This window comes from Melospiza melodia, chromosome 1 (assembly GCF_035770615.1).
Source record: "Melospiza melodia melodia isolate bMelMel2 chromosome 1, bMelMel2.pri, whole genome shotgun sequence".
In the NCBI taxonomy this organism is placed as follows: domain Eukaryota; kingdom Metazoa; phylum Chordata; class Aves; order Passeriformes; family Passerellidae; genus Melospiza; species Melospiza melodia.
The window spans coordinates 126,980,087-127,007,659 of NC_086194.1; the positions used below are offsets into that span (position 1 = coordinate 126,980,087).

A 27,573-nucleotide genomic window follows, 5' to 3' on the forward strand; every position below is an offset into this window, starting at 1 on the left:
TGCTTTGGGAAAGAGCCAAAATCTGATGTTTTTAATCAGAGTAAACTTCCATTGACACTGTCAAGTGTTCAAACAACTACTTGCAACTATTCCTATTGTTTTTTCCTATTAAAAATGTACTTTTTGCATGCTATACCTGCTGTTTTCAAAACAGATAGAGGTACTTGTTTTTTTTTTTTTTTTTTTTGATTTGTTATATGGATAATAAGAATACAGGAGGCTCCAGTGCCAACAACGCTATTTTTCCCAATATCCTGACTTCAGTATGAAATTCCTAATTGTTACTGCAAATATGTTCAGAAACAATAATAAGTTTTTGGACTCTTTTGTTGCTGCTGCTTTATGCTGTTCTTGGCACTTGGAGTTGATGTATTTTAACAAGAGTGTGCTTATTTCTGTTTTAGATTGTAGTATCTTTGGTAAATGGCCGCCCAGGAGCAAAAAACTTCACTTATTCCCCTGGCCTTCAAGAATTCACAAAGGCAACAAACATCCGCCTCCGCTTTCTCAGAACTAATACTCTGCTTGGACACTTGATATCCAAAGCTCAGCGGGACCCCACTGTAACTCGCAGAGTAAGTGCTGTTGTCACTGAGGTGTAAATACCCAACAATCATACCCAGCGTGCTAGACACCAAAAAATGGTCTGAGTGCTTCAAGTTTTCTGCATCCTGACAATGAGATTTGCATTGACCCACTTTGAAATCCCCATATTTTTCTCCAGGTTTGTTTGAGACAAGAAAGTAACTGGGCCAGCATGGATTTATGGAGGGGCAGTAATGATTAATGATTTTGTAACAGACCATTTTCATTCCCTTCCTTCTACTATGCAAGGAAGCTGAGTGCATCATGGGAGCTATAAAGAGCCAAAGCAAAATTATGCTAAACTATCTTATGTAGAACAGAAGAACTAAATATCTTCAACTTTATTTGGCACTATTTTCTGATATTTATTCAGAAAAGGTTTTCAGAAAACAGTACATGAGTTCATGAAGGAGCAGAAATCAAAGCCTGTACTTGGAAGTTGCTCTCTTTCCACAAATCTTTTGAGATCCCTAGGTGTTTTCAGTGCATTTTGGGCTATCCAAGAGCTTGAAGGCCAGAGTTCCACTCCCATTCAGTGGGTAAATATAAGGAAATACAGGGAACACCACACAGAAGTTCATATACTCACAGAGATTTCAGACTTCATATTGTATTTCTATTTTTAACCTTTTCATTTAAAATGAAGATTTGGTAACAATTGGAGGAAACCCTGGGTGAGGCACCACACAAATGTCTGCACTGAAAAAAATAAGGCTATTCCTATTATTTAACAGCACTCTCATTAAATGTCCTTGCTGCCTTAAGTAAATTGCTGCCTTAAGACATTGCTCACAGGCAGGGGTAAATGCAGAATGCAGTTTATTTGGCAAGCAGCACAGCTTTACTGTGAGGAACTTCTGGTGTTATTCAGAAGTCTGTGGGTTGTAGGATAGATGAATGAAATCTCAAGTGTTTTATTAAATTCCCAAAGGAGAGTAAAAATTTTTGTTGTAGAGACCTTCCAAATCTAGCAAACCTGATGTTGATATTTCTGACACAATACAAGTGAGGAAAGATCTGTACATACTTCTTGTGCTTGTTCCACAGTATTACTACAGCATAAAGGACATCAGTATTGGTGGTCGGTGTGTTTGCCATGGCCATGCTGAAGTCTGTAATCCAAAGAGTGGTGAAAACCAATACCAGTAAGTAAATCGAGCCTGATATTTATCTGAGAAAAACAATACATGAGTGCTTTTAAATGACCTTTTCTTATTATAGAAATATGTAGTTTTACAGGGATTTTTTTCTTTATATTTTAAAAAAAATAGAACCTGCTAATGATTGGCAAGAAAACATGTCAAGACTGATTGTATGTGAAAAATAATAATAGAAAATCTTTAGGGTGTTTTTTAGGTCAGGTTTTTAATTTTAATTGAAATACAAGTTTGGCAGATTGAATAATTTGTTAGAAACCTGTAGTTCTTTAAGCTGAACATCACCTTCTGAAGATGATATCATCAGACATGAGTTGATAGCACCTTCTTACATGAGGAATTAGAAGTCTAACTCAGGAACAAAACTGGGGGAGGATAGAATGTAAGAGAGTAGAAATAATGCAGAAGGTAATCTCACCCCTGAGGAGTTGCAGCTGTACTAATTACCAAAGAGGAGGAACAGGCCTGCCCTTAACAGGCCACAGCTGTGTCCAGTTAGGATGAGTGCTATAAAAGAGGGGGTTAGCTGGTCGAGAAGGGAGCTGGAGTTTGTTGGCTGGGCTGTAAGGAAGAAGATGTCAGTGCTGTGGGGAGATGCCCATGAGAAATCACCAAGAAGATATGGAAGTTTTATGATAACAACACAAAATCAGCCAACTTTGTGGAGATATTGAGCACTGTAACTGAGCTTATGCAAGATCTCATGGCTTTAGATCATTGCTATAAAAACAGAATGAATGGAGTATTCCCTTTCCCTGTCAAGTTTGTGACCTGTATGTTGATTTCACAAGGAGTTAGGTCATGCTTCTTGGCTTGCCTGCTGCAGGGAAGTAACTATGAATGATCAGCCTGTCTCAAACATATTTTTAAAACCTGCTTTAAACCAGCTCTTGCTTTTATCCTTAATGACATTAAAACAAACTTTATCAGGATGATGTAATATTTTCAGTTATGTTTTAATGAAGAGTCAGGGGAGGGGAGATGTGTGCCTCCATTCCATGTGTCTGTGCTTCAGAAAAATAAGTAAAGAAGGTGAGAGATCTATGTGAATAGGATGATTATACTGTAAAGTTCTATTGCCCTTGTGTTATTAGACTTCATACATAAGAGAAGAATGTTGTAAAAAGCATCCTGAGTCCCAAGGCCTTTGTTCCTCCTGGTATTCAGTTACTATGCAGGATGGTAAGACCTAGCTCATAATTAGACCCTGTCCATTAAGTAGGCTATTCAGCTAAATAAATCAAAAACCTTCTTACATTTTGTTAGTGAATAGTGTGCACTGTCTTAAACATAACAGGATCAAGTTATGATCTTGGTTTATGAAAAACACTGATAATATTATTGTAAACAAAGCATAATGGAAAAATTATGAAGGCATGCATTTAAAGGTGATAAATATTTTGATTACTGTAGGCCAACCAGCTTGAGCCTTGGAACGAAGTTAAAACAAGATACATTCTAAACTACTGTGTATCAGCTTGATTTAATAATCTACAATAGTTTCATAATCTAGTCTATGGAAACCAATTATAAACATTTTCTGTAAGTAATGTGTTCTAATAAATGCATAATCACATGATTGATCAATCTTGAAGAATTTTAGGAAAGTTCCAAAATGTTCTAGTCTACTGATTGACTTCTCTACATGTGAGGTTTATGAGGTCCTGTCTTTTTCATACTATATGTAAGTCTTGGACTGCAGTAAAATGAAGAAAGAACCAATTATTTTTTATTTAAAAACTGAAGAGAGAAATTTTAAGCCCAGCTTCATTAAGAGGCTTTTATTTCTGTAGGTTTCAGTGCGAATGTCAGCATAACACTTGTGGGGAAACTTGTGATCGCTGCTGCCCTGGGTATAATCAGAAACAGTGGCAACCTGCAACAGCTGGGAGCACAAACATATGCGAACGTGAGTAGCCAAAAAGATGGTGGGTTAAAAGAGGTAGTGACAAGAGGGTGGGAATTAGCTGTAGCACACATGATCATGGAACATAACCCCCTTTTTTTTTTTGTATAGGGAAAATGCTTTCCATGCAGGAATAAAGAATCAGAACTGCGGTGAATATTATTTATGGTCTTCTTTCTTATTAAACAGTGGGAGTAATAATTTGTGTGAGAATATGACATGAGAAAAGTAGAAGACTTTTTGTAGAGCAATGAGTCAACATTTCTCCCCAGTCATAACTGCTCTGCTTGGACACCCACAGTCTGTCATCAGACAGAGACTGTAGGCACCTTGTTCAGCTCCAAAATGTTCCTTTCCATCACCTGGCCTCTTGGTGTTTGGATTGCAGAGAGGTTGCACAAGGCTGACACTGGTTATGAGTGCTTGAGCTGCCCTCCCTTCCCAGGCTGAGAGCTGCCCCTCTCGGGCTGTTTGCCAGTGGCACAAAGGTGTTTGTGGTGGGGAATCCTGGTGATTCCACACTTGTACCTCTTCCCATCCTTGTGTTTGGAGGACGTTAGCCCTACAGACTGAGTCATCAAGCTGGAGAAACCCATTTATTTGCCTTTCTCCCACTCTCCGTGTTTCATTCTTAAATAAAGTGACAGCACGGACTCTCTTTTGGTGATGGGTTTGTACTGTCACACCTGGGTGTTTGCATCCCCTGGGTAGAAGCCAGATGGGGTGATGCAGAGCATTGCAGTCTCTATGCACAACCATTTCCTCTGTGTCTGGCCTGATCTGTTTTTCTCCTCTGCTTTTCCTGAGAGTAGCATAGCCAGTGGGTACAAACTCTTTAACAGGAGAACCTTATTTGAAAGCCAGAGATATACCTATATAATTACTCTGAGGAATAAAGAGATGACTTGTTTAATTAAAACTGCAGTATGAAGACTTGGGAGGAGGGAAGGAGGTTTTGTGTGATTAAAATGTTTGATAGGAGGTAGGCATGTTGGGACACAGTTTTTGAACAATATTTGAAACCTCATTCAAGTCCCCCTCTTTAAAAGGAAAAGTTTTTTTGCCAGAAAAGAGACAAAGAGCATAAATAACGTCATGGTTTTTGAAGAATGAGTGTATAGAAGATCACCTACAAGATTCTGAGCCAAAACCACTTCATTTCTAACTATCTAAAAAAAATCCTTTTTAGTATGGATTGCTCCTAGCAGTTTGAGGTGATTTGTTGAGAGCATTTGCCAGGGGCAGGCCTCTTTAGCTGGCAGCCAGTAGTGAAGGAATTAAAACAACCTTATTCAACTTTCCAGAAACCTGAAGTTCCTTGAGAGAAACTGATTGAAAGAGGTTGGTGGAGCTTGTAGGGATCAGCCCAATATTTTGCTGGGAGTTTTCCAGTATGTATGGATCAGCAAATGGCCCAAAGTGGTGAAAAGGTGCTTGATGAGATAGAAGGGGTTTCTGTTCCCCTACAAGTGAAACTGCTGCTACTATAAATTTCCCATTGCTGTTGGAAGACATAGCTGAGCTGTAGCTCACGGGTGGTTTGACCCTAGAGGCAAGGGTGGTTTTATTTACATTGCAGTTATACCTACATATATAATATTCTCCTTTTTTTTCCTTTTCTGACTTAATACCTTGAGCCAGCATCTCATTTGTGTAATATTTTATTTTCTTGAAGAATTTTATGAGTAAGAAAACCCGAAGATATTCATAGGGTGTTACTTTCTGGCTAGGGAAGCCAGTCTTGAACCCTGTCCAGTTCTTGTCAGCAGACCATAAGGGAGCCTGATGGCACCTCCTCAGTTGTGTGGTTGGTAATTTCTAGGAAAAGTCTTCCTAATCCACAACTCTTCCGATAAAAAGACATAGAGAGAATGCAGAGAATGATCCAGTTTCTCTTCTCTTGTCTGTATGATTATGTAGTAAGACACAGAAAATCTGTTGTCCCTGAGTTATGCTCCCAGTTGTGCCAGGAACTTGGAATAGAGTTTGGAAGGATTGCCTCCCATACGCTTCCCTCATCCTGAAGAAGGGGCAGAGCCTTTAGCTTCTGTAACCCATTGTCTTCCAGGGTATTGTGTCCCCTGGTCCCGATGAAGGGAGGGTTTCCCTGAACATGAAGTAATAGCTTTATCAAGTCATAACTTCAGGAATTTCCTGGGAAAGTAAGTTCCTCTAATTAAAAGATCAGTTAGCACCCAGATGCTTAGGGAAGCCTGTTTTTGCTACCTGCATTCTTTCAAAAATATTCCCATTTGCCTCTCTAGCCAAGAAGGAAGATCAAATCAGAAAATGAGGACATTGAATGAATTTATGGCCCTTTGATTTATTCTGTTTGTTGTTACAGTTGGTTTCTACACAGAATTATAGCCAAGTTTGCAGATACATCTGTAGCTACAGCTGAATATGAGAGTTCTTTGGTGTAGCTATTTTTATTTGAATGTATCTTATCTATAATTGTTAATTTTAAATAAAGGTTTAGTGCACATAGCATCAGTCCAGATGTATTTTTGAGACATGCCAAAATAAACATTTGAGTATGTTTTTGATAATTTAAAAAAAACTGCTGTGGTCATTCTTCTGGAGCTTCCTAGTTCTGCATTTATGCATAACTATATAGTTTTGAGATGGTACAATTGTTGCCTTCTCTAGTAAGACTAGCTGCACGTTTTCTTCATGTCCACATTATTGTACTATGTTTCTGGTATGAAAATCCAGCATGCCTCAGTGTATGTACACATTTAAAAAAAATCTACTTTTACACCTCTACTGGAGGTAAGTGCTGGAGATTGCTAAATTCCAGCATTACAAAGAAAGCTGACTTGGAACATTACTTTTTCAGCCTGCAATTGCCACGGACATGCCACTGATTGCTACTATGATGCTGACGTTGATCGGCATCGAGCAAGCTTAAACATCCATGGACATTATGAAGGTGGAGGAGTCTGCATTAACTGCCAGGTAAAAAGGTCATTTTGATCAGTTTAAAAAAAATGTTCACACCAGTAGTTTTGGGTCTGACCAGTCCAGATAGGCCCATTTGCCTGATGGTGTTTCTACTTGTACTCCAAGTGTGGAAAAAGGTGCATGAAAATAATCTACCTTGTTCAACATTGCTTGGTAATGTGTGAAAGACACATAAAAATTGTATTTGTGCTCTGTCCTGTGGGATCAAAATAAAACCACACAATCAAAGCAAACAATTTGGTCAGCTATAAAAATTTCCTTTCCTTTTGTTACAAAGTCTACCATTTCCCTCCTTAACAGAAGGAAGTAAAATTAACCAAATAAAATGCCAGCTCAAGCCAGCTGGTTCCTTACTTCAGCAAAACACAGAGGACTCTCTCATCAGCAGAAATAAAGGAGGATCTAGACTATACCAAGATGGAAAGTTACAGATATTGGGAAAGCACAGAAGTGTGGAAGAGCCCTCTGGAGTCCTTTTGGATAGTGCTCCACGCAAACCAAGGCTGGATGCAAAATGATATCCAGTTGCACTGGGAAACATGCAGTTGAAGTCTGCAAATTTCTGAGGGTACACTTTACACACACTCCGGCACTTAATCACACTCCTGTTCAGCAGGAATTTCCCCAATTGCAGCTTGTGATAGTTGGCTTTTGAGCTTGTGCTGTGCTAACATGAGAAGAGTTGGTTCTGTCTTTTGTGCTGAGGAAAGATGCCTTAGGCAGGGGAAAATGGCCATCAGGCACCTTCTGCTTTGACACCAACCAAGTTCATTCCGTCAGTTTCCCCTGCAAACTGAGTGGATGAGCTCCATAACTGTCTCAGAGGCTCCATTGGATTGAATCAAAAGTTGTAAATTTGGAATCAGAGCCTTTACACCGTGTCTGTCATAAATAGATAACACATTCTTGGAAAGAACAAGAATTTCTTTCATTCTGACTTTGTTCTGCTCTGGCAATGACTATGAGGAAAGATCAAATAAGACTCTGATAAAGATCTAATCTTGGCCTTATCTCTGTGGGACTGAGTGAACTACTTGACCTCCTGAGGTCCCTTACAACCTGAGTCATTCATTGGTTCAGTGATATTGGGGGTTAAATAAATCTTGGAAACTTACTTGGAAATCTGTCTTCCTTTTGTTGTCAAGTCATCTGATGTATGACAAGCAGCTGACCAGAATTTTGCATTGCAGGAAAATTATAATCAGTTCTGTTTCCTGTGAAATCTATGCGTTGTGATTCATGTATTACCATGTTGTGCATTTTAAAATATAGCTGTATTCAAGCAACAAAAAAGGCAAATATCCAGTATAGATTGTATTTTCCATATTCTTCCCACAATATAATCAGATATTGTCCAAAAGGCAGTCAGAAGAGAGTAGCATTATTTTTACCAGCATGAGTAGAAGAAATGTTCTTTGTCTTCCTATTGACATTTCTGTGCAGAACTTTGTTCATACAGTCTAGTAAGATTTACCATGTTGGTCCTTTCTATCAGCTCTTTGTTCATGAAAGAACATTTCTTTTAATACTACTTCAAATATAGAAAATAGCAAAATTAGTCTAAATCTACAAATCCTAGTTATGTGACTGATATGAATTGTTTGTAATTAATTTTGTAGAAATGAAGTTGGAGTAAATGAGTTTAAATCCAATTATAGCTTTCTTTATTTTTCCTTTAATTTTCATGGACAAAAGGCATGAATTTTAGTTTACTTTTTCTGTTTGTGTCAGGGGAAAGCAAAGTTTTAGGAATGGATGCCTGAATGCAGAAGTGATATAAATGAAGTGTTGCACAAAAAGATAAAATGAGTTTCTTTAGAGTATGATGACAGAGGAGCTCTGGAAACCACACAATCCTACTCAGAGTAGGTCTGATTAGATCAGGTTGCTCAGGAACTCGTTCTTCCAAGCTTTGAACACTTCCAAAGATTGGAATGCCACAGCTACTCATGGCAGCCTGTTTCAGTGTTTGACTGCCTGCATGACCTATTTTGTCCCTAACATCTAATTGAAATTTTCCTCGTTCCAATCTGTGCCTGTTGCCTCTCATCCTTTTTCTGTGCACCTCTGACAGGAGTCTGGGTCCATCCCCTCTGTATTCTCTGATCTGGTAGTTGTAGGCAGCAATAAATTCACCTGTCTCTTCTTAATGCTGAAGAAACCCAACCATCTTCTTGGATGTCATGTGCTTCAGTCCCTCGCTATCTGCATGGGTCTGCCCACAGCATCTGTTGTCGTATCACAGAGGTCCATGAGGTTGATTTGGGGATATTTGGCCTGGGTAAATTATGCTGGATATGTCCCATCACCTTCCTGTCCTTTGTGCGTTCTAAATTTGTTAACTGGATCTCCTTTGCCACTGAGCAATGAGCCCCTATCCTCGTTAGCTTTTCTTTTGCTGCTCCTCTACTCTTGGAATCTTTCTTTTTGCCCTTCACCTTCCTTGCTAATTTTAACTCCGCTGAGTTTTGGCTTTCTGAATTCTACTATTATATATTTGGGCAATATCTTTGTGTTGCCACCAAGTAGCCTGCCCTGCTTCTACCTTCCTTGCACTTTCTTTTTGAGTTTGAGATCACTCAGGAACTCTATGTTTATCTGTGCTGGCCTTCTGCCATGCTTGCGTGTTGGAAAAAACTCTTCTGGTTCTAAGGTGGCTGTCCATGAGAGTCAACTCATGGGTTCCCTTTCCCATCCAGGACACTTTCACACAGGATCTTGTCCAGCAGCTCTCTGAGCAAGGACAAATCTGCTTTTCAGAAGCCCAGGACTGTAATTCTGCTATTTGTCTTGTTCGCTTGTCTCTCATATATTCAAAACAACTTCTGGATTACTTGCACCCTGCTGCATTGTCCTTCTGGCATCTTCCTGAGCTCTCTGGGCTGGGGCCACTGATTTGCCACTGGAGTGAGCAGAGGTGAAGAACATGCAGAGTCCTGAGTGCCCTGCTCATGAACTGCTCACCAGTCCAGCCAGGAAATGCTGTGTGCCTGCTCAGCCCTGAGTTGCAACACTCCCTAAGGAGGAACTAAACAGGGAGTGGGAGCTGGGAGAAAAACTTTGGTTGCTCCAGGGCAGAGCTTCCTGCTCTGGTTCGCTGGCGCTCGTGTCTGTGAGCTCATCAGGGTGCCTCATGACCCTGATTTACTCAACTTGTACTTGCCATCACTGCTCTAGTTCAAATTGCTTAGGATTTTTTTTTTTTTCTGGTGTGCCTAAACCATGTATTTATAGAGACAAACACTTTTCGAGGGGAAAATCTATTTCTCACTGGCTGGACTGTTCAGGTTTTGGTTTCTTCTGGTATTGCTGATCTTCAGGAATATTCAGAAAATTAATATGTAGTATAAGAAAAAGTTAGTGTTGCAGTTTCTTGAACAATATATACATGGCAATAAGAAAGTAACCTAAAAAGAGATATTTTGTGATATAAGGAGATGTTTTCCCAAAGGTTCTTTTTAATGGGATGAGGGGTTTATAGTGCTTTAAAGAAAAAGTACAGCTGCTTTATGTGAGACTACCATGATTCAGAACCTGTAGAGAACAGGTGGTTTAAGAACACCACATGATTGACTCTTTATTGCAGTCGTGTTCAGTTTTTTCCACTTCTTAGCTGTGTACAGAAACAGTGTAAAGGATGTTATTGTTTCCAGGTTCCTCTCTTTATCTTGTACTATCCTTTGGTTTTATTTTGTGCAGCATAATACGGCTGGGATTAACTGTGAGAAGTGTGCAAAAGGTTACTATCGTCCTTACGGCGTTCCAGTGTGGGCTCCTGATGGTTGCATACGTGAGTCCTTCTCTATGGAGTTGTTTCTCCTGGTGGCTTCAGGGGTTTGGGCTGTAATCAAGGCAAAGGATGTGTCTTTGGGGAAGAAGAAATGAAAGGGTGGGCAAAAGGTATTGGAGAAGAGCTACAAATGAATTTCTGTATTGCTTTAAGCCTTTTAAATTATATTCTTCTCAACTTCTGTGTCATATGAGCATATTGAGAACAGCAGAAAGATAGAAAATAGGCCATAAAAGGGTATGGAAGAGATAGGAGCATGGAAAAATGGGATGCTGCTACACACCCCACAGTGAGGAGGATCTCAGGACCCCTGGGAAGCCATTCTCATCTCCTGTTCTCGTGATCTTGTTTCTCTTAGCCCTCCGATGTACATGTGAGCTATCCTTTGACCCTTGGTCACTTGGAAATGTTATTCTATAGCTCAAAAGGTCATAAGGATCACTACTCTGATCTTGTGCAGTGCTGAGCCCATCAACTAATAAGTGATGCCATTGGGTAATTACTAATACAACATTTGAAAAAGAATTGAGTGTAGGTAAAAAGGAAGGTGTTTGATTACAAAAAGGCTGAAGGAGCCATATGACAGGCAGGAGGAAACTACAGTTAAGTTGTGCTTGGGGATTGAAAGGAGTGGGAAGTCAGCAGAGCTGTGGTCATAGTGTTGCATGTAGTGTGTAAATGAAAGTGAATAGAGTTGTGCTTAGCCTAGACCATGGAGAGAGATGAGTGGTTGCTGCAGAAAAATTGCTGTGGAGGAACAACATGCATCTTTTGGAATTAAAAACTCCTAAACGGTCTAAGAAAATAACACGAGCTTTGCTTTTAAGGGATGTATCGGTGGTATGTAAGTACTCTTTAAATAATGAGTCATTCACATTGGCAGATTTGTTGTTACAATGCCATTGTGCAGTACTGTAAGAGGCAAATTGATTATTTTCCAAAGAGTGCCTAATTGCTGGTACTTTTACTTAGCCTGCAGTTGTAACTTGGAGCATGCAGATGGCTGTGAGGAAGGGTCTGGCCGCTGCTTCTGTAAGCAGAATTTCCAGGGAGACCACTGTGAACGCTGTGCTGATGGATTCTATGGTTATCCATTTTGTGTCTGTAAGTATACAAGTAAAATTGCCTCTTTTTCTGTATTTTAAATGTGAAATAAAGAATTAATGGTTTTCATTGCTCTTGACTTGGTTTATAAATATCTGGTATTTCAGCTTCTCATGTTTATGTGTTCTGATAAATCAGTTGTTACAATACTGAAAAGAGTTAGGTTATTTAACAAAATGATAGTGACTTGAAAAACAGAGAATGTGCTGTGTTCTCACAATTCTGAAATAATTTGAGACATCAGGTTTACAGCCTGATGAGTGAGCTGTGAACTCCGTGAGTTGTGAACTCCAGTCCTAAAGCCCTGGACAAATTGTTTAAACATGTGTCAAGATTTTTAGGGATAAAGACCACCTGCACAGAGAAGTAGAACATGACTGTAATGACTGAGAGGGGAGAAAAAGGGTATATGTTCTCCTTGACACCTCCTAGGATTTGGAACTTCCGCCTCTGATGAACAGTGCATTTCCCATAAAAAATTACATACAAAATAACTGAGCAGAAAACATAGCGTCAGGATTGCTGCATAAAGGCTTCCAACTCCATGAAAGGATTGCAGAAATGCATCAGTGGGGTGTTTTGTGCCTTCAGGAAAAAGACATGTGTTTGATAGCTGATAAAAACAAAAGGTTGAGGTGGGACAAGATCTGAGGTCTCACTAGAAGAGAGGTACCAAATAGAAACACAAGAGTAGGGAAAACAATACAAAACAAGGGAAAAAAGAAACCCTGTGAAAATTGAATGTTGTTTGAATTCAATGGCTATGATAGAATATTGTCTGTGCACTGCATTCTAGATTATCACATCTCACAAATGTTCTTGATTGAAATCTGGCATTTTTAAATTAGTCAAGCTCAGGTGGACATTGATCTGAGTCCCACTGATGTGTGTAGCTCACTGAGTTTGGATCCTATCTCAATGCTAGAAAATTTAAGAATGGAAAAGACAATCTGGAGGACTCTCAAATAAAAGCTTGTAAGATGTACATGTCATAAATTATGGCAGTTCATGTAGCAGGTGGTAATGCCACATAGGAGGAGATGGACCTTCAGCTGGAGGCAGGAAATGTGAAATAAATACAAAAAATCCTTAGGTAATTTTCCCGATGCTGTCTTGTGTAAGAAAGCTTTCTGCACAAAAGGATAAGGAGCATGAAAGCAACCTGGTGTCATTTCCAAATGATGTCTGGCCTTTCCTACTACTTTTTTGGGAAGGGAACCTTGTATCTGAATTGGAAATCAAAAGTGCAATGTCTCTTACCTCTTTTCTAAGAAAACTAAAGAAAAGTAAGTTGAAGTTGGTTACTAGAGTCATGTGAATATCATGCTCTCTGTATTGATGGTAGATAACTTCATTGTTTGTCGTGATTTTTAATGAATTTAATGTGTTTGTTTCCAATGATCCTTGCTGTTTCTTTTGTTTTAAAGATACTCCTGTATATCCTTCTACTTCTTCAGTTCCAAGTGATGCTGTGGCTGGTGACATAATAGGCAAGTTCTCAGTGGTTTTTCCCTATTTCACTGTTTTTCCCCATGTTGCTATTTTTTACTGTTTCAGTGGTGCTTGCTCTTTTATAGAATAATAGAATGATTAAGTTGATTTTTAGGTAATAATTTTGCCTCTGTTTGTATTTATCTTTCAAGAGAACCTTTGTTCTTGCCAGAAGTTCATCATACTGTCATGTTTATACCAAACACTTAGGTGGGCTGACTCCAGAGGAAATATGGATCCAAATAACTTTGGCGAGCCTCTGGCAAACATCTGCAGGAGGAGCTGACCATCTTGTTTGGTGCACTTAAGAACAGATCCATCAAGAGTTTCTGACATGTACAACTTTCTGACATGACAACCACTGCTTTGTGGTGTAAATCTCTTTCTTGAGGCTAGCTGGCCTCTGCCTCTGGACTGTCCTCTGTCACCTGGCAAATGTGACATTGCTCTTAGCAGCGAAGGACTTTGATTTCTAAGAAAGCTTCGTATTTCTTGTTTAGCCCTCTGAAAAGCTGCTTGAAATCCATACAATGATTCCCTTGGTGGGCTTATGTTTTTTAGCCTATATTATCATTTTGTGCAATGTAGACCATCACAACTAGCACTTAATCACTTGCATACATATAGTGCACTTCACCTTGGTACGGCATCCAAAATAATTGCCCTGGTTGGCCTCTGGGCATTCTCTGTTGTGTATCCCCTTTTCTCATGAATTTGTAAAAGGAAGAAGAAAAAAAATCCAAAGGAAAGTGAATAAATATAACAGGAGAAAACAGATCTTGAGCTCTTTACCATTTCAGTGAGCAGCATCTGAATTTGAAGACATAAGAAAGGCAGCTGCTTCTAAGTGGAAGTTTTAGTAGAAGTTGTAAATTTTTGCTGTCAGACTGAACACAATTACAAATTGTGGTTTTTTGAATGAGGTCTTGCATGTATGACTGAGACAAATCGGGTATTTTTGTTCAAGAGTAATATTTACTAAGTACTGATCTATTTTTCTCTGCAAAATTACAAGGAATTCTGGGATTATATGCACTCACTTTGGTTTTTTTCTTTTCCTTTCCTGTTTTAACTAGAAGGAGGCTGCAGACCAGGATATTTTGGCCCCCAGTGTCTGCGTAAGTGGCGTAGTTTCTTTGACACTTGGAGCCTGTTCTCCAGGATAAATGCCAACCTTTGCCTTCCAAGGGAAATAAGAACTTTAAGATCATAATACTGCAAATGTTTTCTTTACAAATGTGCTCTTCAGCGTGCCAGTGCCATGGTGCAGGAGTGCTGGGCAGTGACTGCGATGGAAGTACTGGGCAGTGCAGATGTCGAACGGGATTTGGGGGTTTTTCCTGTGATACCTGTGCAGCTGGCTATTTTCAGTACCCCTTCTGCCAGGGTAAGCCAAGCATTCCCTTTTGGCAAGCATATCCGAAACACCAAGTTTTATACTGAAGGATGAAGTTGTTTTGCCATGGAGATGTATTCTTAACAGGCTCTCCCACAACTCACAAAAGTCAAAGAAGAATAATGTGATGAGGGGAGATTTTGATCTAAAAATTTCCCTGTTTCCTTGGTTGCTGTCTGCTGTTTGATGCAGCTGCCAGACTCTAGTTTGTGTTTGGATTTAGTAACATTGATTAAACTTAGAATAAATTTGGAAATATTTCTGTTACATATCCTTGGAGGTTTTTTCTAAAAAAACGTACTTAATATGAGTTTGCAACCTCACTTTGATGCACAAAGCTACCCTATCTAATCAATACTATAAAACTGACTGGTTTTGAACTTTAATAGCTGTCTCTATACTGTCTTTTTAGGCTATTTATTGACCACTCCCACCTGAGACTATAAATCTAAACCATGAATTTTTTGCTTCAGTCCCAGAAGTGATGGAACTACTCTCAATAGTTGGCAAACCACTTGGAATTGATAAATCAGACTCTCAGTAGGGCCAGGCCAAGTGGTGCTTTGACACTGATAATTGAACTTTGAGCCAGCTTCCTTGCTCTTTCATTAATGTTTTCCTTGTTCCTGAATTGTTACAGACGTGAGCAATCAATAAAAGCTGTTATGAATCCATATAAATCTGATGGGAAAATTGTCATACTGTTGAGCATCAGGGAGCAGGGAGTTGCTTTTACTGCTGTTTTTCTTCAAGTGTATTATTTCAAGAAAGATAAAAGAAGAGAGCCTGTACAGAGGCTGCCTCTGAAATATCTTTTCTCATTGGCAGTGTGTGAATGTAACTTGATGGGTACCCAGCCCGAAGTCTGCGATTTTCTCGGGAGGTGTCTTTGCCGCTCAGGGGTGGCTGGACTTCAGTGTGACAGCTGCCAGCCTGGCCACCACTCATTCCCTGCCTGTCAAGGTAAGGCTGCTGGTTGCATGTACACCATCAAACAGGGCCCTGAAAAGGAAGACAGCAGTGCTTTCCAGGACAGCAGCCAGAGTTGCCCATTTACTGTTCACAGCAGTAAATCGGAAACTCCCTCTTGTGCTCTACAGTGAAATCCTCATATATTTTAATTCTCCAATTTCAGGCCTTTTTTTACCCTCATAGTCAGACTGTTTGATGTACTCTCAGTCAGCACAACTGTCTTACTAATAACCAAAGCATTTGAGAGCTGTTTTCACATGGAGGCCCACAGCAACAGGGCACGCTTGACTGCTGAGGAACCAGCATAGCTGAACTGTGAAGCACTGGTCTGCTTTTGCAGAGAGTCTTTGGGACCTTGTTTGGTACCAAAGTTTGTTCTGAAAATCTGAAGCTCTTGTTTTGCCCTTCATGGTGGTTTCTCACTCGTTTTAAGATCATCTGACAGGAGCTAACCCAACCTATGTCCATGTAGGCGTGAAACATGAAAGATCTCTATGGAGTTTCCCACCAAGGACTAGCCTGCTTTTTTACAAGACAAGGAAATTAATGGAGTATAACTTTTGAGTATCATAAGGGTCTTGTGTGTGTACGAAGACTCCCATCACATCCTACTTGGCCCTAAGTTTTGTCTGCCTTTAAAGTGAATGAGAGAGAGGGCCCTTAATCCTTAGTGATTTTTCCATTGAGAAGGAATATAGAATATTGCAGAGTTCTGGTATGTGCTTTCCTGTGCTGATTAACAAGGTTTATGTATAAAATTATGATTTGCTTTCTTCTCTCTTGTTATTTTTGGCTGTTGACTATGTCAGTCTTCTTCCTTTGGGCTTATACAGTTGTTTATCTCCTATAAAGAGACAGCAGAATTCTTTATGCCCTTGTGCCCTGGTTTCAGCTGGGGTAGAGTTAATTTTATTCCTAGGACTGTGTACAGTGCTATGTTTTATCTTTCTTCCCCATCTTCTCCCTATCCCATGGATGGCGTGTAAGTGGCTGTGTGTACCTATTTGCCAGCTGGAGTTAAACTGTGGCACCTTGCAAAGATGGGCTGTGTTGTGTTACCAAACACAGTGGGTGGAATATGGAAACACCATTTGATTGTGGGTTTTATGGTCTGGAATAGATGAACATTTTTAATGAAAAACATAAAATCAGGATTCTGCATTGGTACACACTGTTCAGTGGTTTTAAAATAACCTTTTTTTTCCTAGAGCAAAATCAAGTAGCGACCTTAAAGCAAATCCAACCTGTATTGAATATGTTTGATCTTTGAACACCAAAAGCTGAAAAGAGACATAAAAGCTTAAAAGAGCATGCAAAAACAAATTGTGAAAGACAGATAAAAATAGTTGAAAACACAGTCAGTCAGATTACTCAGAGCTGCTGCAGTTCACAGTTTGTTCAGTTAAAATGAGCTGCCATGGGTTTAAACATAAATTAACACAGCATGCTGCAAGCTGTGGGGGAAATTGAGCAGCCCAGCCTGCTATTCCTGTAAGGAATTGTCATCTTCAAAAAAAAGAGAGATTTACATTTTTTGGGCTGCTGTGACTAGAACTAATCTCTCTGGTCGTGACTTGTAGAACTCAATAGAAGCTTTATTCAAATAAAGTGATATCCAAACAAAGCCTTTAAACAAAACACTAATACTTAAAATTAGGAGAGAATGATATATGGTAGTCAAATGGTGAAGCTCTCTAGTGTAGGTATTGTTCTTGGAAGCTTCAGTGTTTATATTTCTCTTACACTGACTTCCTAGCAAGCCCTGTGTCTTTCCAAGCATCTTTAAAGTAAACACAGCAAAGTCGGATGTCTTTGACTGCAGCAGAAAGAGGAACCAAAAGGGGGAACCAGAAACATGAACATGTAGCAGATGACAAGGTTTGCCTTGTATTTCTGTCAGCCAGCCATTTCTGGCAGGCATAACATCCAAGTGGTTAACTGCAGCACTTCATCTTGTACCTGGGACAGCTGGGATGCCCAGATGGGGTCCCATTCCTGTACCTGTGAGGTGTGACCCTGTGGAACATTGCAGCATCATCTCAAGGAAATAGCAGGTCTTGTCTTTAGTTGTTAGCCCAAAATAGTGATAACTCCATGAGAAGTTCGCTGTTACAGTTGTCAACGTGCTCTGAATATATTTTTTAAAGATTTTTTTCCAGTGTTTCTGTCATGTGACATTCCTCCCAAATGTAAGATGGATTTATGTCCCTTACATGTGTTTTGCAAGGCATCAAACCAGATCTCTCAGCTGTGAGTTACAGAACTGCAAGAACCAAGATTATCAGTGGTTGAGGACACAATTGCAGAATAACTGTTCTGGGATATTTATTTTTGCTGGTGAAATGATGGTTTGTCTGGTTTTCTGAACATAAATGATTGATTTACATTCAAAGGTAAGTTTTTTGGCAAATTCTAGATTTAGACATGCATCTGTTTTTTTTCCCCTCTGTGCAGCATGCAATTGTGATGGTATTGGCTCACTGGGGAATACCTGTGGTCCTGGAGGGCAGTGTCCATGCCGTAGTAACTATGCTGGGCTGAGGTGTGACCAGTGTGCTCCAGGATATCACAGCTATCCCAACTGCTTGCGTGAGTAAAAGCCTTCCCTACTTCTGCTGGGGTTTTCCTTCCTATTTCTGCACCACCAAAGAAAATAAATCTTCTCAAATATATTTCCAGTTAAAAGATTTCCATTTTGATGGCACAGGAACTTTAAGAAAATATCTGTCAGTTCCATAGGTTAATGCTCTATTTTTCTAAGTGAATGCTTTGCATACAAACCCAAAATCAGGCTAAATAGATGTTTAAAAATCATTGTTAAAAGCTTCTGCTGTCTTGGAGTTTAAAGTATTTCAGTCTCTCCAAGGTAACTGTATTAAAAAGCCCTTTCAAGCTCACACCGGCTACATTGTGCTTCTGCACTACTACATTCCACAGCCTCTGTTTTCAAAAGATCTTTCAATGTGTTTGTTTTATAAAGGTGTCAACAGCGAGTGTGACCCTGCAGGTAGCATTGGTTCTCACTTTGTAAGTATTCTGCCACAGCAGCTAACAGTGTATGTTAATCATTCATGTGTCTTTGCTGAACACATCCAGCTCATTACTCAAGCCCTGAAGCCTGCTCTTAGGCTCTAAAAGAATTGCAGGAGCTTGTTTGAAGAGCAGGAGTAGAAATAAACTTTGTGTTTTGCTTTTTGATCATACCAGTGTGAAACCTTGTCAAGGATGGGGGTTTTTTATCTTTTATATATAGGATATGCAATCTGTTTATGTCTTTTTGGTATACTCTTAACACTAACATATGCATGAAGATATAAGCCTGTGCATGTCTCAAAGACCTTCTGGGTCTGGGTTGCAACAGGCCTTTCAGCATCAAATTATTCTTGAAAAATCATTGCATCTTTGTTGCCATTCCACTATTATTGTTATTAATGCGATGGTGGTTATTATTGGTGTCTTAATAGTGTCTTGAGATGGTGTCTTCCACCAATAAAGAAAAGATTAAATATGAAAATGAATTAGTGTTTTTAAGGAAATACTGGGGTTTATTCTGTGTACAAACCAGTTAATACTTTAGAGCACTTCTAATAAGGCTATAAAAGAATTGGAAAGTACGTCCTTTGGGACCCTTAGAATAAATTAGATACATAAAAAATACGCAGGGTGAAACAATCCTTTGCTGATAGTATGAAACAGAAAAATCTAAGATGTCTGAATCAGCCTGAGATCCATGGATCTGTAAAAGTCAGTAAACTGCATGAGCTCTTAACAATGTTAGTTTTTTCTTAGTAGTAAAGATCAGTAAGTTATTTTATGGAGCAGCCAAACCCTTATTAGCTCCTTTCTGTTGTTAGGGATATTGTGAATGTCTCCAGCATGTTGAAGGTCCTACCTGCAGTAAATGCAAACCCTTGTACTGGAACCTGGCCAAAGAAAACCCTGAGGGATGTACAGGTATGGCTTCATGGCATATCTCTTTGGCTTATGAAATGTAGTCATCTTTGTTCTCTTGACACTGTCTGTGGTGCTCTTTGTGACTTCCACAACTCTTGTTAACAGCATGTTTCTCATACAGCTTAATTGTAAACCCATGATACCAGCAGTTATTTTCAGAAACCAGGCCATAATTTCCTGGGTGTTTGCCTAGTGCTGAAGCAGGTGTGCTCTGAAGTTCCAATGATGTTTACTTCATAGGGCCCTATGGCAGATCTACTGGGGCAAGACAGGATTTTTACCTGTAATCCTGAAACCAGAATTTGGCTCATTGTTTTGAGGGGAAAAAGTGCTTTTTCACTTTGTTATATCCTAGCTTGGAGTGTAAAGCCTTCTTGTGGCCTCAGGGTGTGACAGATCTGTTATGGTTTATATCTGTATAATAAGCTGTGATTATCCATGTTTTCCAACAGGGAGAGTGTGTTTTTAAGGCAGATAATAATAATTAATGAAGATTAAAAAGGGTAAAGATAAAAAAAAAATTCTTTAAAAATCTTTATAGTACTCTCCAACTGTTTCCTTTGGAACAGATTCCACCACAATAGCCACTTAGGATGAGTAGCTTTAGACTGATAATAGTATCATTACATTTTTTACTTTAGATCTCTAAATACTTAGCAACTCCTCAAATATTATGAACTGCGTTTTCCATGTAATTCTCTACTTTCAGTCACAGAGTCAATACTGGGTTTCTCCAAACTTCTGGCTCAGCATAGTTCCTCCCTGCACTATTTTCTCCATTTCTGTTTCATATGGAGAGTTGATTTGGTCCCAGAGTGGCATTGCAGAATAGAAGGTTGCCAGTCAGACTGGAAGACACTCTTTTGTATCAACTGTCTGAATGTTTCTAAGAAAGAAAACAATTGTAAATTCAAAATCAATACTATTTTTTGTCAAATACAAGTTAAATCACTTTAAAACGTACCAGTAAACCACACATACTAAGAAGTCCTCATTCTTTCTCCTTCTCACTTTCTTCTCACCTCATACCAGTCTGCTGTTCTGAACCTTTAATTGCAGAATAAAATCAACTTTGTGGCACATTGACTCAAAATTGCAGTTTCTGGGTGGTGGGGTTTTTCCCTGTAAAGTATCATGAAAAGATGAAATGCAGGTGTCTTTTTTTTTTTTTTTTCATCTGTGCAGAATGTCGGTGTGATGTCAGTGGAACACTAAGTGGAGTTGCAGAATGTCAGCAGGTAAAGAGAAATTAAAAGAAAGATATTAATTAAATTGATTATTGTTAAGATATATTATTGTAATATTTGCTGAGGTGGAAATCTTAGCACTCTTTATTGCTTTTGAACATAAAATACCTAGCTTTATATATGAAAGGATCAATTTTATGCATCCTAGGGGTGTACAAAGTTTGAAAAAATTTTTTCATCTTCAGTTTATGTATTTTCTAGTCTGTCTCTGAAGATGATAAAAGACAGAGATAATGTCCAGATAATGGGGATTTTTTGTGTTTGGTTGAGGTTTGGTTTTTTTTTTTTTTTTTTGAGATTAAAAATTTTTTCCTCTTTAGAATTAGTGGGAATTCAAAGTATTGAGAGATTGAAGTTCTGGCAAGGTACTGAAACAATTTTGATGAAATTTATTTTCTTCACAGGAAAATGGGCAATGCTACTGCAAACCTAATGTTTGTGGAGATTCCTGTGACACTTGTGAAGCTGGTTATTACGCTCTTGAAAAAAAGAATTATTTTGGCTGCCAAGGTAAAATGAATAAAGAACATCTATAGTGGAACATTTGCACTTAGCACAGAAGTCTTTAGAATTCCTTAGGCAGTACTTTTAGAATGGGGATGTTTGAATTACTCATGTGCACAGCATTTTGCACTGGTGGTGTAACCTTGCTTGTGACTCCTCTTTTGCCTTTCAGCAGGAGAAGGAACAAGGCAGATGTTACCACTGTGCTTCCTAGTCCTTTTGTGCATGTCTTAGAAAACAGGCTGCTTTTAGACTAGGACATAAATCTTATTTAGGAACACTCAGACTTTCAATACAGCTTCAAAGTTTTAGTCTTGACATACTTGTTCCTTAGTACAGCATATTATACCTCATTACAGACCTCATTAGAGGTGTCCTTTAGTTTGTGACACAAGTGCTGTCTCCTGTAGAAAGTCATTCAGTGTTGTTGTCCAGGGTCAGTTGAAAATATGTGTATTATATGAACCCATACATTGCAGTTTTGTCAGATTAAATACTGGGGTACCAGGCTTTGAAGCATTAACATCTTTTCAATTTTTGTAATTTAGATTTTAGATTTTGTTGTTAGTGGGTTTTTTTTTTATATAATTTTTCTTTATGATATTGCTGCAGAAATTCTGACTTGCTGGGAACACATCTGAGTAGCAGTTCTGCAAAACTGCAGCCCTGCATTTAGCAATGTAGCAGGGTGTATTATTTGAGGTTGTTTTTTAAAGTGACTTTTGTCACATTCTAAGGAGAAATTATAAAGGAAACAGGCACAAACACGGGAAGCTCAAAATAATTGCAGCTTATGCACGTGTATTAAGTTGTGCTTGAGGGAGTCTAAAGGGCTCTGGGAGGAGGAAGCGAGTCATTAATGGTGTTTAATCAGGTGAAGCCATGGTGTGTTTGCTGATAACTTCCTCCTCTCCTTTTCTGGTTGGCTTCTGCTGTTGGCGTGCCAGGCTGCAGGTGTGATGTTGGAGGATCCCTCAGCCCAGCCTGCTCCCAGCCCTGGGGCAGCTGCCAGTGCAGGGCACACGTCGTGGGCGCCACTTGTCGCGAGTGAGTCGGGCTGGGCTCCTGGCACAGCTTCAGCACAGTCGCTTGTTATGCTTTCATGTGACATTCTGGGTTTGTTGATTATTAACTTGGTAAATTGCACTGGCTATTGATATTAATTTTCCTGGGGGGGGGGGGTTTCTTCCTATATTTTAGTAAGATTTTCTGACTTGTTTCCTTAAATAACCAATACCAGTTTTGCAATATGTATCTATGTATCTATCAAGAGTTGCATAGGAAAATACATGAAAGCTGTAAAAGCTTCTGGAAAGAAAATTCTCATTGCATCCCTCTTACCAGCTGTCTTGAATCTATGAACTGGTGTCAGAATTCCTCAGTCCTCACCTCCCTGCCACTGCTTTTTGCCCTTAGATGTAGATCATAAATGACTGCTAATTCTTTGCTGATTTGTTGTGGGTTTTTTTTCCTTCTTCAAAGGCCTGAAAAAAACTATTTTTTTCCTGATCTGCACCACATGAAGTTTGAGATTGAAGATGGTACTACTGTCCAAGGAGAGAAAATTCGGTTTGGCTATGATCCTCAGGAATTTCCTGGCTTCAGTTGGAAAGGATATGCACAGATGTCCTCTATACAAGTAAGCTGGTATTTCACTCAAGACTTCAGGGTGAAAATGAAAACAAAAGTGCATTGCACATATGTCTTTGTAATATTGCTATGTGTATGGAAGGTCATGGAAAAAAGAGAAAAGGACGGGATCTGACTAATCCAAGCCCTTTGGCGCTATGTTGCTGTTGGGATTAGTGAGTGTGGGTATTTTTGTCAGGTCATTTGCATGTTGCTTGTGCAAATATGCCTTCCTTAGAAATGTTCCTTGAGGTTGGTTTTTTTGTGAGACAGCTGTAAAGAGGACACTTAAAACTTTAAAGTCTATAATACTAAGTGAAGAAATTCTTATCAAGCCAAGAACAGTGGGAACAGCAGAAGGTTAATGCTTGGCTAAATAGTTTGAATTGCACAAGTCCATGACAGTCTGTATCCACAAAATTTTCAGGTAAATTCCAACTGCTGTCACTAAAGTCATCTTACACTTGGACTTACATTGGGTAGAGAAGAGAGAGGTCCTAGCTTTCATTATGAATGATACCTTCACATTACAGCGAACAGGAAAATGTGTGGTTCAGTAAAAAAAGCTGTGAGCAGGAGCCTATTGGCTGCAATTATTTTAGTTTCATGACTGACTATGAATAACCTAAACAATAGCTGAGAGAATAAGTAAATCACAGGTAGAAAGTCACTGTAATTTCTCTGAGAATGGCTCTTCGGACTTTGGATTTAACTGCTCATCAAATGAAGCAGAATTTTAAAACAGTAGATTTAAGTATTAAATGGGATTTGTTCACTCACCTTGAAAGTAGAGCTTTGGTATAGTTGTCTCCAGCCTCCATTTGTCCAGGGAATAATGAATTACTATAGCTATGATTTGAATTACTATACTATTACTATATGGGACAAAAGAACATAACCATTGCACAATGGTTTTCTTTAGGTTCTTCATTTTTCAGTCTTTCTTCTTTTGTTGTTTTGCTCTTGGTTTTTTTTATCCCAGATAAGTTTTGAATTCTCAGTATTATTCCACATTTGTAAATGAAGGCGGCTCTTTGGTATCTGTGATTTCTCAATGCCTGCATTCTAATTCAGCTGCTTTTTGCATTTCTTTTCCATGGGCATTTTGTTCTGTACTGGCTTTTTGTTCTGTTCTCAGATGTGGGAAACAGAGAAAATGTTTGCGTTTGGGGAAGCGGAGTGGAGCGCAGTGGTGAGGAGGTCACCATGCCACAAATAGCTTGGAAAGGGACAGCAGGTGGATTGTGATGGATGAACTGGTGGGAACTGGATAGCAAGGGAGAGCTTTAGGATTTTGGATGGAAAGAAAGAAACCAAACCCATGAGATTGCACCAATGCTGTTTTTTCCTAATCCACCACTGATCCTTAACATGCCTCTTAGTTTTTCTGAAAACTAAATAACGGGGCTGTGTGAATGCAGATAATTTTGTGGGTCTGGAGGTGTCAGTTCAGCCCCAAGACAAGGACAGCATTCCTGGTATTGCAACTCTAAGCAACTGTAGGATCTGGTAGAGGATCAGCAGCTTCAGTGATAGTCTGAGGTGACTGCATGCTGTGGGATCTCAGACTGGGATCAGTGATTGTGGCCTGTTCCTTGGAAAGGCAGGAATATCAACAGCCATATGCCTCCTTTATGGCATCAGTGGGGAGAATAACAGTAAAATACTGTTGCTGAATCACACTAACACACATGTTAGTTGAGCCATTCTGTCCTTCTGGATCAGCTGGTAATCAACAAGAGTTTTATTTCACAGGAGATTTTGTTCTATGCTCTTTTGTAAGCTGCCCATGCCTTTTTGTCTTTACCAAGTGGTTTTTCTTTCTCTGGGTGATAGTAACAAGTAATGTACTTTCCATTCCTCCTTTTTCCCTTTCTTTTTTATTTTTCCCAGCCAGAGGTGGTTATGCCTATCACTGTGGCTTCCCCTAAGCTCTTCCACCTAGTCCTCCACTATGTCAGCCTGGGCTCAAAAAGCTCTAAAGGGAAGATCTCAGTTGCTGAGGGAAAACAAATTGGCACTAATTATACTTGTAAGTGAAATAATTTTCTCACTAGGCTTCCCTGTCTTCCTCTGTCATTCACTAGCATTGCCATTCCAGTATATACTCTTCTGCATGTGCCTTTTTTCTTGTAGGACTTTAGTCTGGTGCTTGCATGGCTTCTGACTGTTCCTCAATTCAGCACTTTATGGCTGTTTTTGTTTATTAACTTCCATTTTTCAGAATGAAGTGAGGATAACTTTGAATGTGGAAAAATCAAACCTCTACTTATTTCGCATTATCCTGAGGTATATTAACCCTGGAGGGGAAACATTATCTGGTCGTATATCTGCTTGTCAATCTCAGCCTGGAGCAGGTAGGTGTAACTCAGCAGTGCAACAGCTCAGGTGAATGTTAGATCAGAGAAGGCTTTCCAAGGTGCACCTAAGTCAAGTCTTTAATGTTGCTTAAAAGACATCACTTTTAACAGTGTCAGTGCTTTTGGGCTTCTCCTTGTATATTTTTGCTGTGTGGTTGATGTGGCTGTGTTTGCATGAAACTCTTGCTTGCAGTAGTAATCAGCATTTGTTTCTTTAAATGTTTGCCACACTTAGTACTTTCAGTCCTGTACTTGGAAGCTCTGAACTGTAGGTTTTATGAAGCTTTTAAAGAAGGGGTAGCAACACTTTGTTTTACTTGCCTTTAATATTCAAGTTTTAAATGTGGTTTTTGCCTTCATTCAATGAGTAGGGCTTGTTTAGAATGATGAGCCCAGTCTACCAAGTTCTGATTACAGACCTCAGAAACATATTATGCCTTTCAGACCTTGATAAAAGATAAGTACTCCGTATCCTATGAATGGTAGGGGCATACCAGGCCTATGTGTCTTACTATGCCTGCCTTATTGAGAGGAGTGAAGTTATAGATCCTTTTAGAAATTCAAGTAAGACAAAACTGAAGACTTCACAGACACCATTCAGCAGTGTGGCAGAAATTTGTGGCCATCACTGGCTTCCAATGTCTGGGACACAGGGAACCAGATTTGGTATGTGTTCAGGGTCTTCAACGAGGAAACCTGTAATATTCATAACAGTTGATCCTCATGACTTCTATTTGACAAAACATACCACAGCTTTCTTTCTGTAGTACATAGAGTCACAGAATTATCTGGGTAGAAGGGGGCTTAAAAATTATCCGGTTCCACCCCCCTACCATGGGCAGGGATACCTTCCACTAGACCAGGCTGCTCAGAGCCCCATCCAACTTAGCATTGAACACTGCCAGGGATGGGGCATCCACAACTGGCCCATCATCTCTGCCTAGAAGTTATCTGTCTGTAAGTAAGCATTTTAGATGGTGCTGAGAACCTCCAACACCTGAAGTATTTGACTTAAAGTCACACGAGAATGTGTCAGTTGAGTATCTTGAGTGTCAGTGCAGAGAGAGGTTGAATGGAAAATTATGGAAGGGGAAAGTGACCTTTTCAGATATTGCAAAATTGGCCATTGCAGGGGCAGAACTCTGCTTTTCTGTACCAGTTTGCTCAAGAGTAATAAGAATGCAAACAACAACCACTGCATAGCTCTGTGTCTGGTTGAGTGCATTGCTAATGCATGTTGACTGAAAATTATTGATCAACTCCTGTCAAACAAGGTTTAATAGACCAAATTATCAGTCCAGCCCACTAAGCAAGTAGAGACATTTTACACAGTCACTTAATTTTTTTTACTTGATTTTTTTTTTCTGGCAGGGGCTGCTCAGAGCAAAGAGTTTGTCTTCCCACCCAGCAAGGAGCCAGCTTTTATCACAATCCCAGGAAAAAGCTCCACAGAGCCTTTCTCACTGGCTCCAGGCACGTGGACTGTCAGTATAATGGCAGAGGAAGTCCTCTTGGTAAGAAAACAATTGAGGAAAACAACTGCTTGAAGGTTGTCATGAAGTTACTGCCCTGGAGTTATTTTCTGGGAAGAACCCTGCAAGCAAGTGAAATTCAGCGCTAGTGAAAGGAACAGAATACAATTATGAAAATTTACAGTTCTGCCTCTTATTTCTTCTGACTTTCTCCTGCTCTGATTTTTTTCTTCTCCTTAAAGACTTTAAGTCTTATATGGAATCTGTACCTTCAAATGATAAGATATTACTGTCATACAGCACAAAGCATAAGTGCTCACAAAAATTAGTAATTTTTACGTATCCAATCTTGTGTCTAGATCTTAGCTCAGCCAAGGCCTTAGTTTCTTGACAAAATATCTTCATAAGAGTATTGTAAAATGGGCTGCATTATGAGCAGGTCAATTTCTGACTACTTTTATCCTCCTGTTTTTCTCTGTTTCATTCACTGAAAAAATGAAAAATTTTCTAGCAGCAGTTTTAGGAAATTGCTAGAGAAAGAGAAATTGTTTGAGATGATCATTTATGAAAAACCTTAAATATGATCACAGAGACAGCATACTGAAACTCTTACACATTTCGTACAGGGATAAAAAGCAGTGTCTCCACTCATTAAGCCTGGGGCTGTGTTAAATTTATGGAATACTACATGAAGTGCTAGTAAAGAGCTTGCAAACATATTTCTTGCTGAAAGTGAGAAATATTATTGTGCTGGATTTTTTCACTAATATCTTTGAAAAGGTATATATTGATAATCTTAGCCCATCATGTTCTCACATTAACAGTTGTTATATTTAAGCTCTAATATATTAATTTAAGTAAGCAAGGCAGAACAAAAACTCACCCAGAGTTGAGATGTGTGCTTGTGACCCAGAGTTGAGATGTGTGCCTGTGGATTGCACTCGTGGATGAAAACTGCAGGCATCTGGCTGTGTGTTACTGAGCTGCAGGGAAGCTCCCTTCACTGCACTGTCTTGTACAACACATGATGGGAGAGTGGCTT

At 39.3% G+C, this 27,573-nt stretch overlaps 1 protein-coding gene across 3 annotated transcripts in view; it reads left to right on the plus strand.

Moving 5' to 3' along the window:
- LAMA3 (laminin subunit alpha 3) overlaps window positions 1-27,573 on the plus strand; it is a 109,562-nt gene that overhangs the window by 18,659 nt on the left and 63,330 nt on the right. For 2 of the 3 annotated variants that reach the window (XR_010029309.1, XM_063167542.1), the window contains exons 5-23: window positions 405-575; window positions 1,633-1,730; window positions 3,536-3,651; window positions 6,488-6,606; window positions 10,312-10,402; window positions 11,375-11,506; window positions 12,934-12,996; window positions 14,074-14,115; window positions 14,247-14,384; window positions 15,222-15,356; window positions 17,820-17,954; window positions 18,346-18,392; window positions 19,220-19,319; window positions 20,505-20,557; window positions 20,971-21,076; window positions 22,018-22,117; window positions 22,553-22,709; window positions 24,593-24,731; window positions 26,431-26,573. Coding sequence is in view for 2 of the 3 variants with exons in the window: in XM_063167542.1 (XP_063023612.1) it covers window positions 405-575; window positions 1,633-1,730; window positions 3,536-3,651; window positions 6,488-6,606; window positions 10,312-10,402; window positions 11,375-11,506; window positions 12,934-12,996; window positions 14,074-14,115; window positions 14,247-14,384; window positions 15,222-15,356; window positions 17,820-17,954; window positions 18,346-18,392; window positions 19,220-19,319; window positions 20,505-20,557; window positions 20,971-21,076; window positions 22,018-22,117; window positions 22,553-22,709; window positions 24,593-24,731; window positions 26,431-26,573 (2,085 nt within the window). In the remaining variant the exon portion in view is untranslated. Of the gene's footprint in view, window positions 1-404; window positions 576-1,632; window positions 1,731-3,535; window positions 3,652-6,487; window positions 6,607-10,311; window positions 10,403-11,374; window positions 11,507-12,933; window positions 12,997-14,073; window positions 14,116-14,246; window positions 14,385-15,221; window positions 15,357-17,819; window positions 17,955-18,345; window positions 18,393-19,219; window positions 19,320-20,504; window positions 20,558-20,970; window positions 21,077-22,017; window positions 22,118-22,552; window positions 22,710-24,592; window positions 24,732-24,923; window positions 25,057-26,430; window positions 26,574-27,573 lie in introns of all 3 variants that reach the window. The other variant, XM_063167549.1, reaches the window with a different exon arrangement.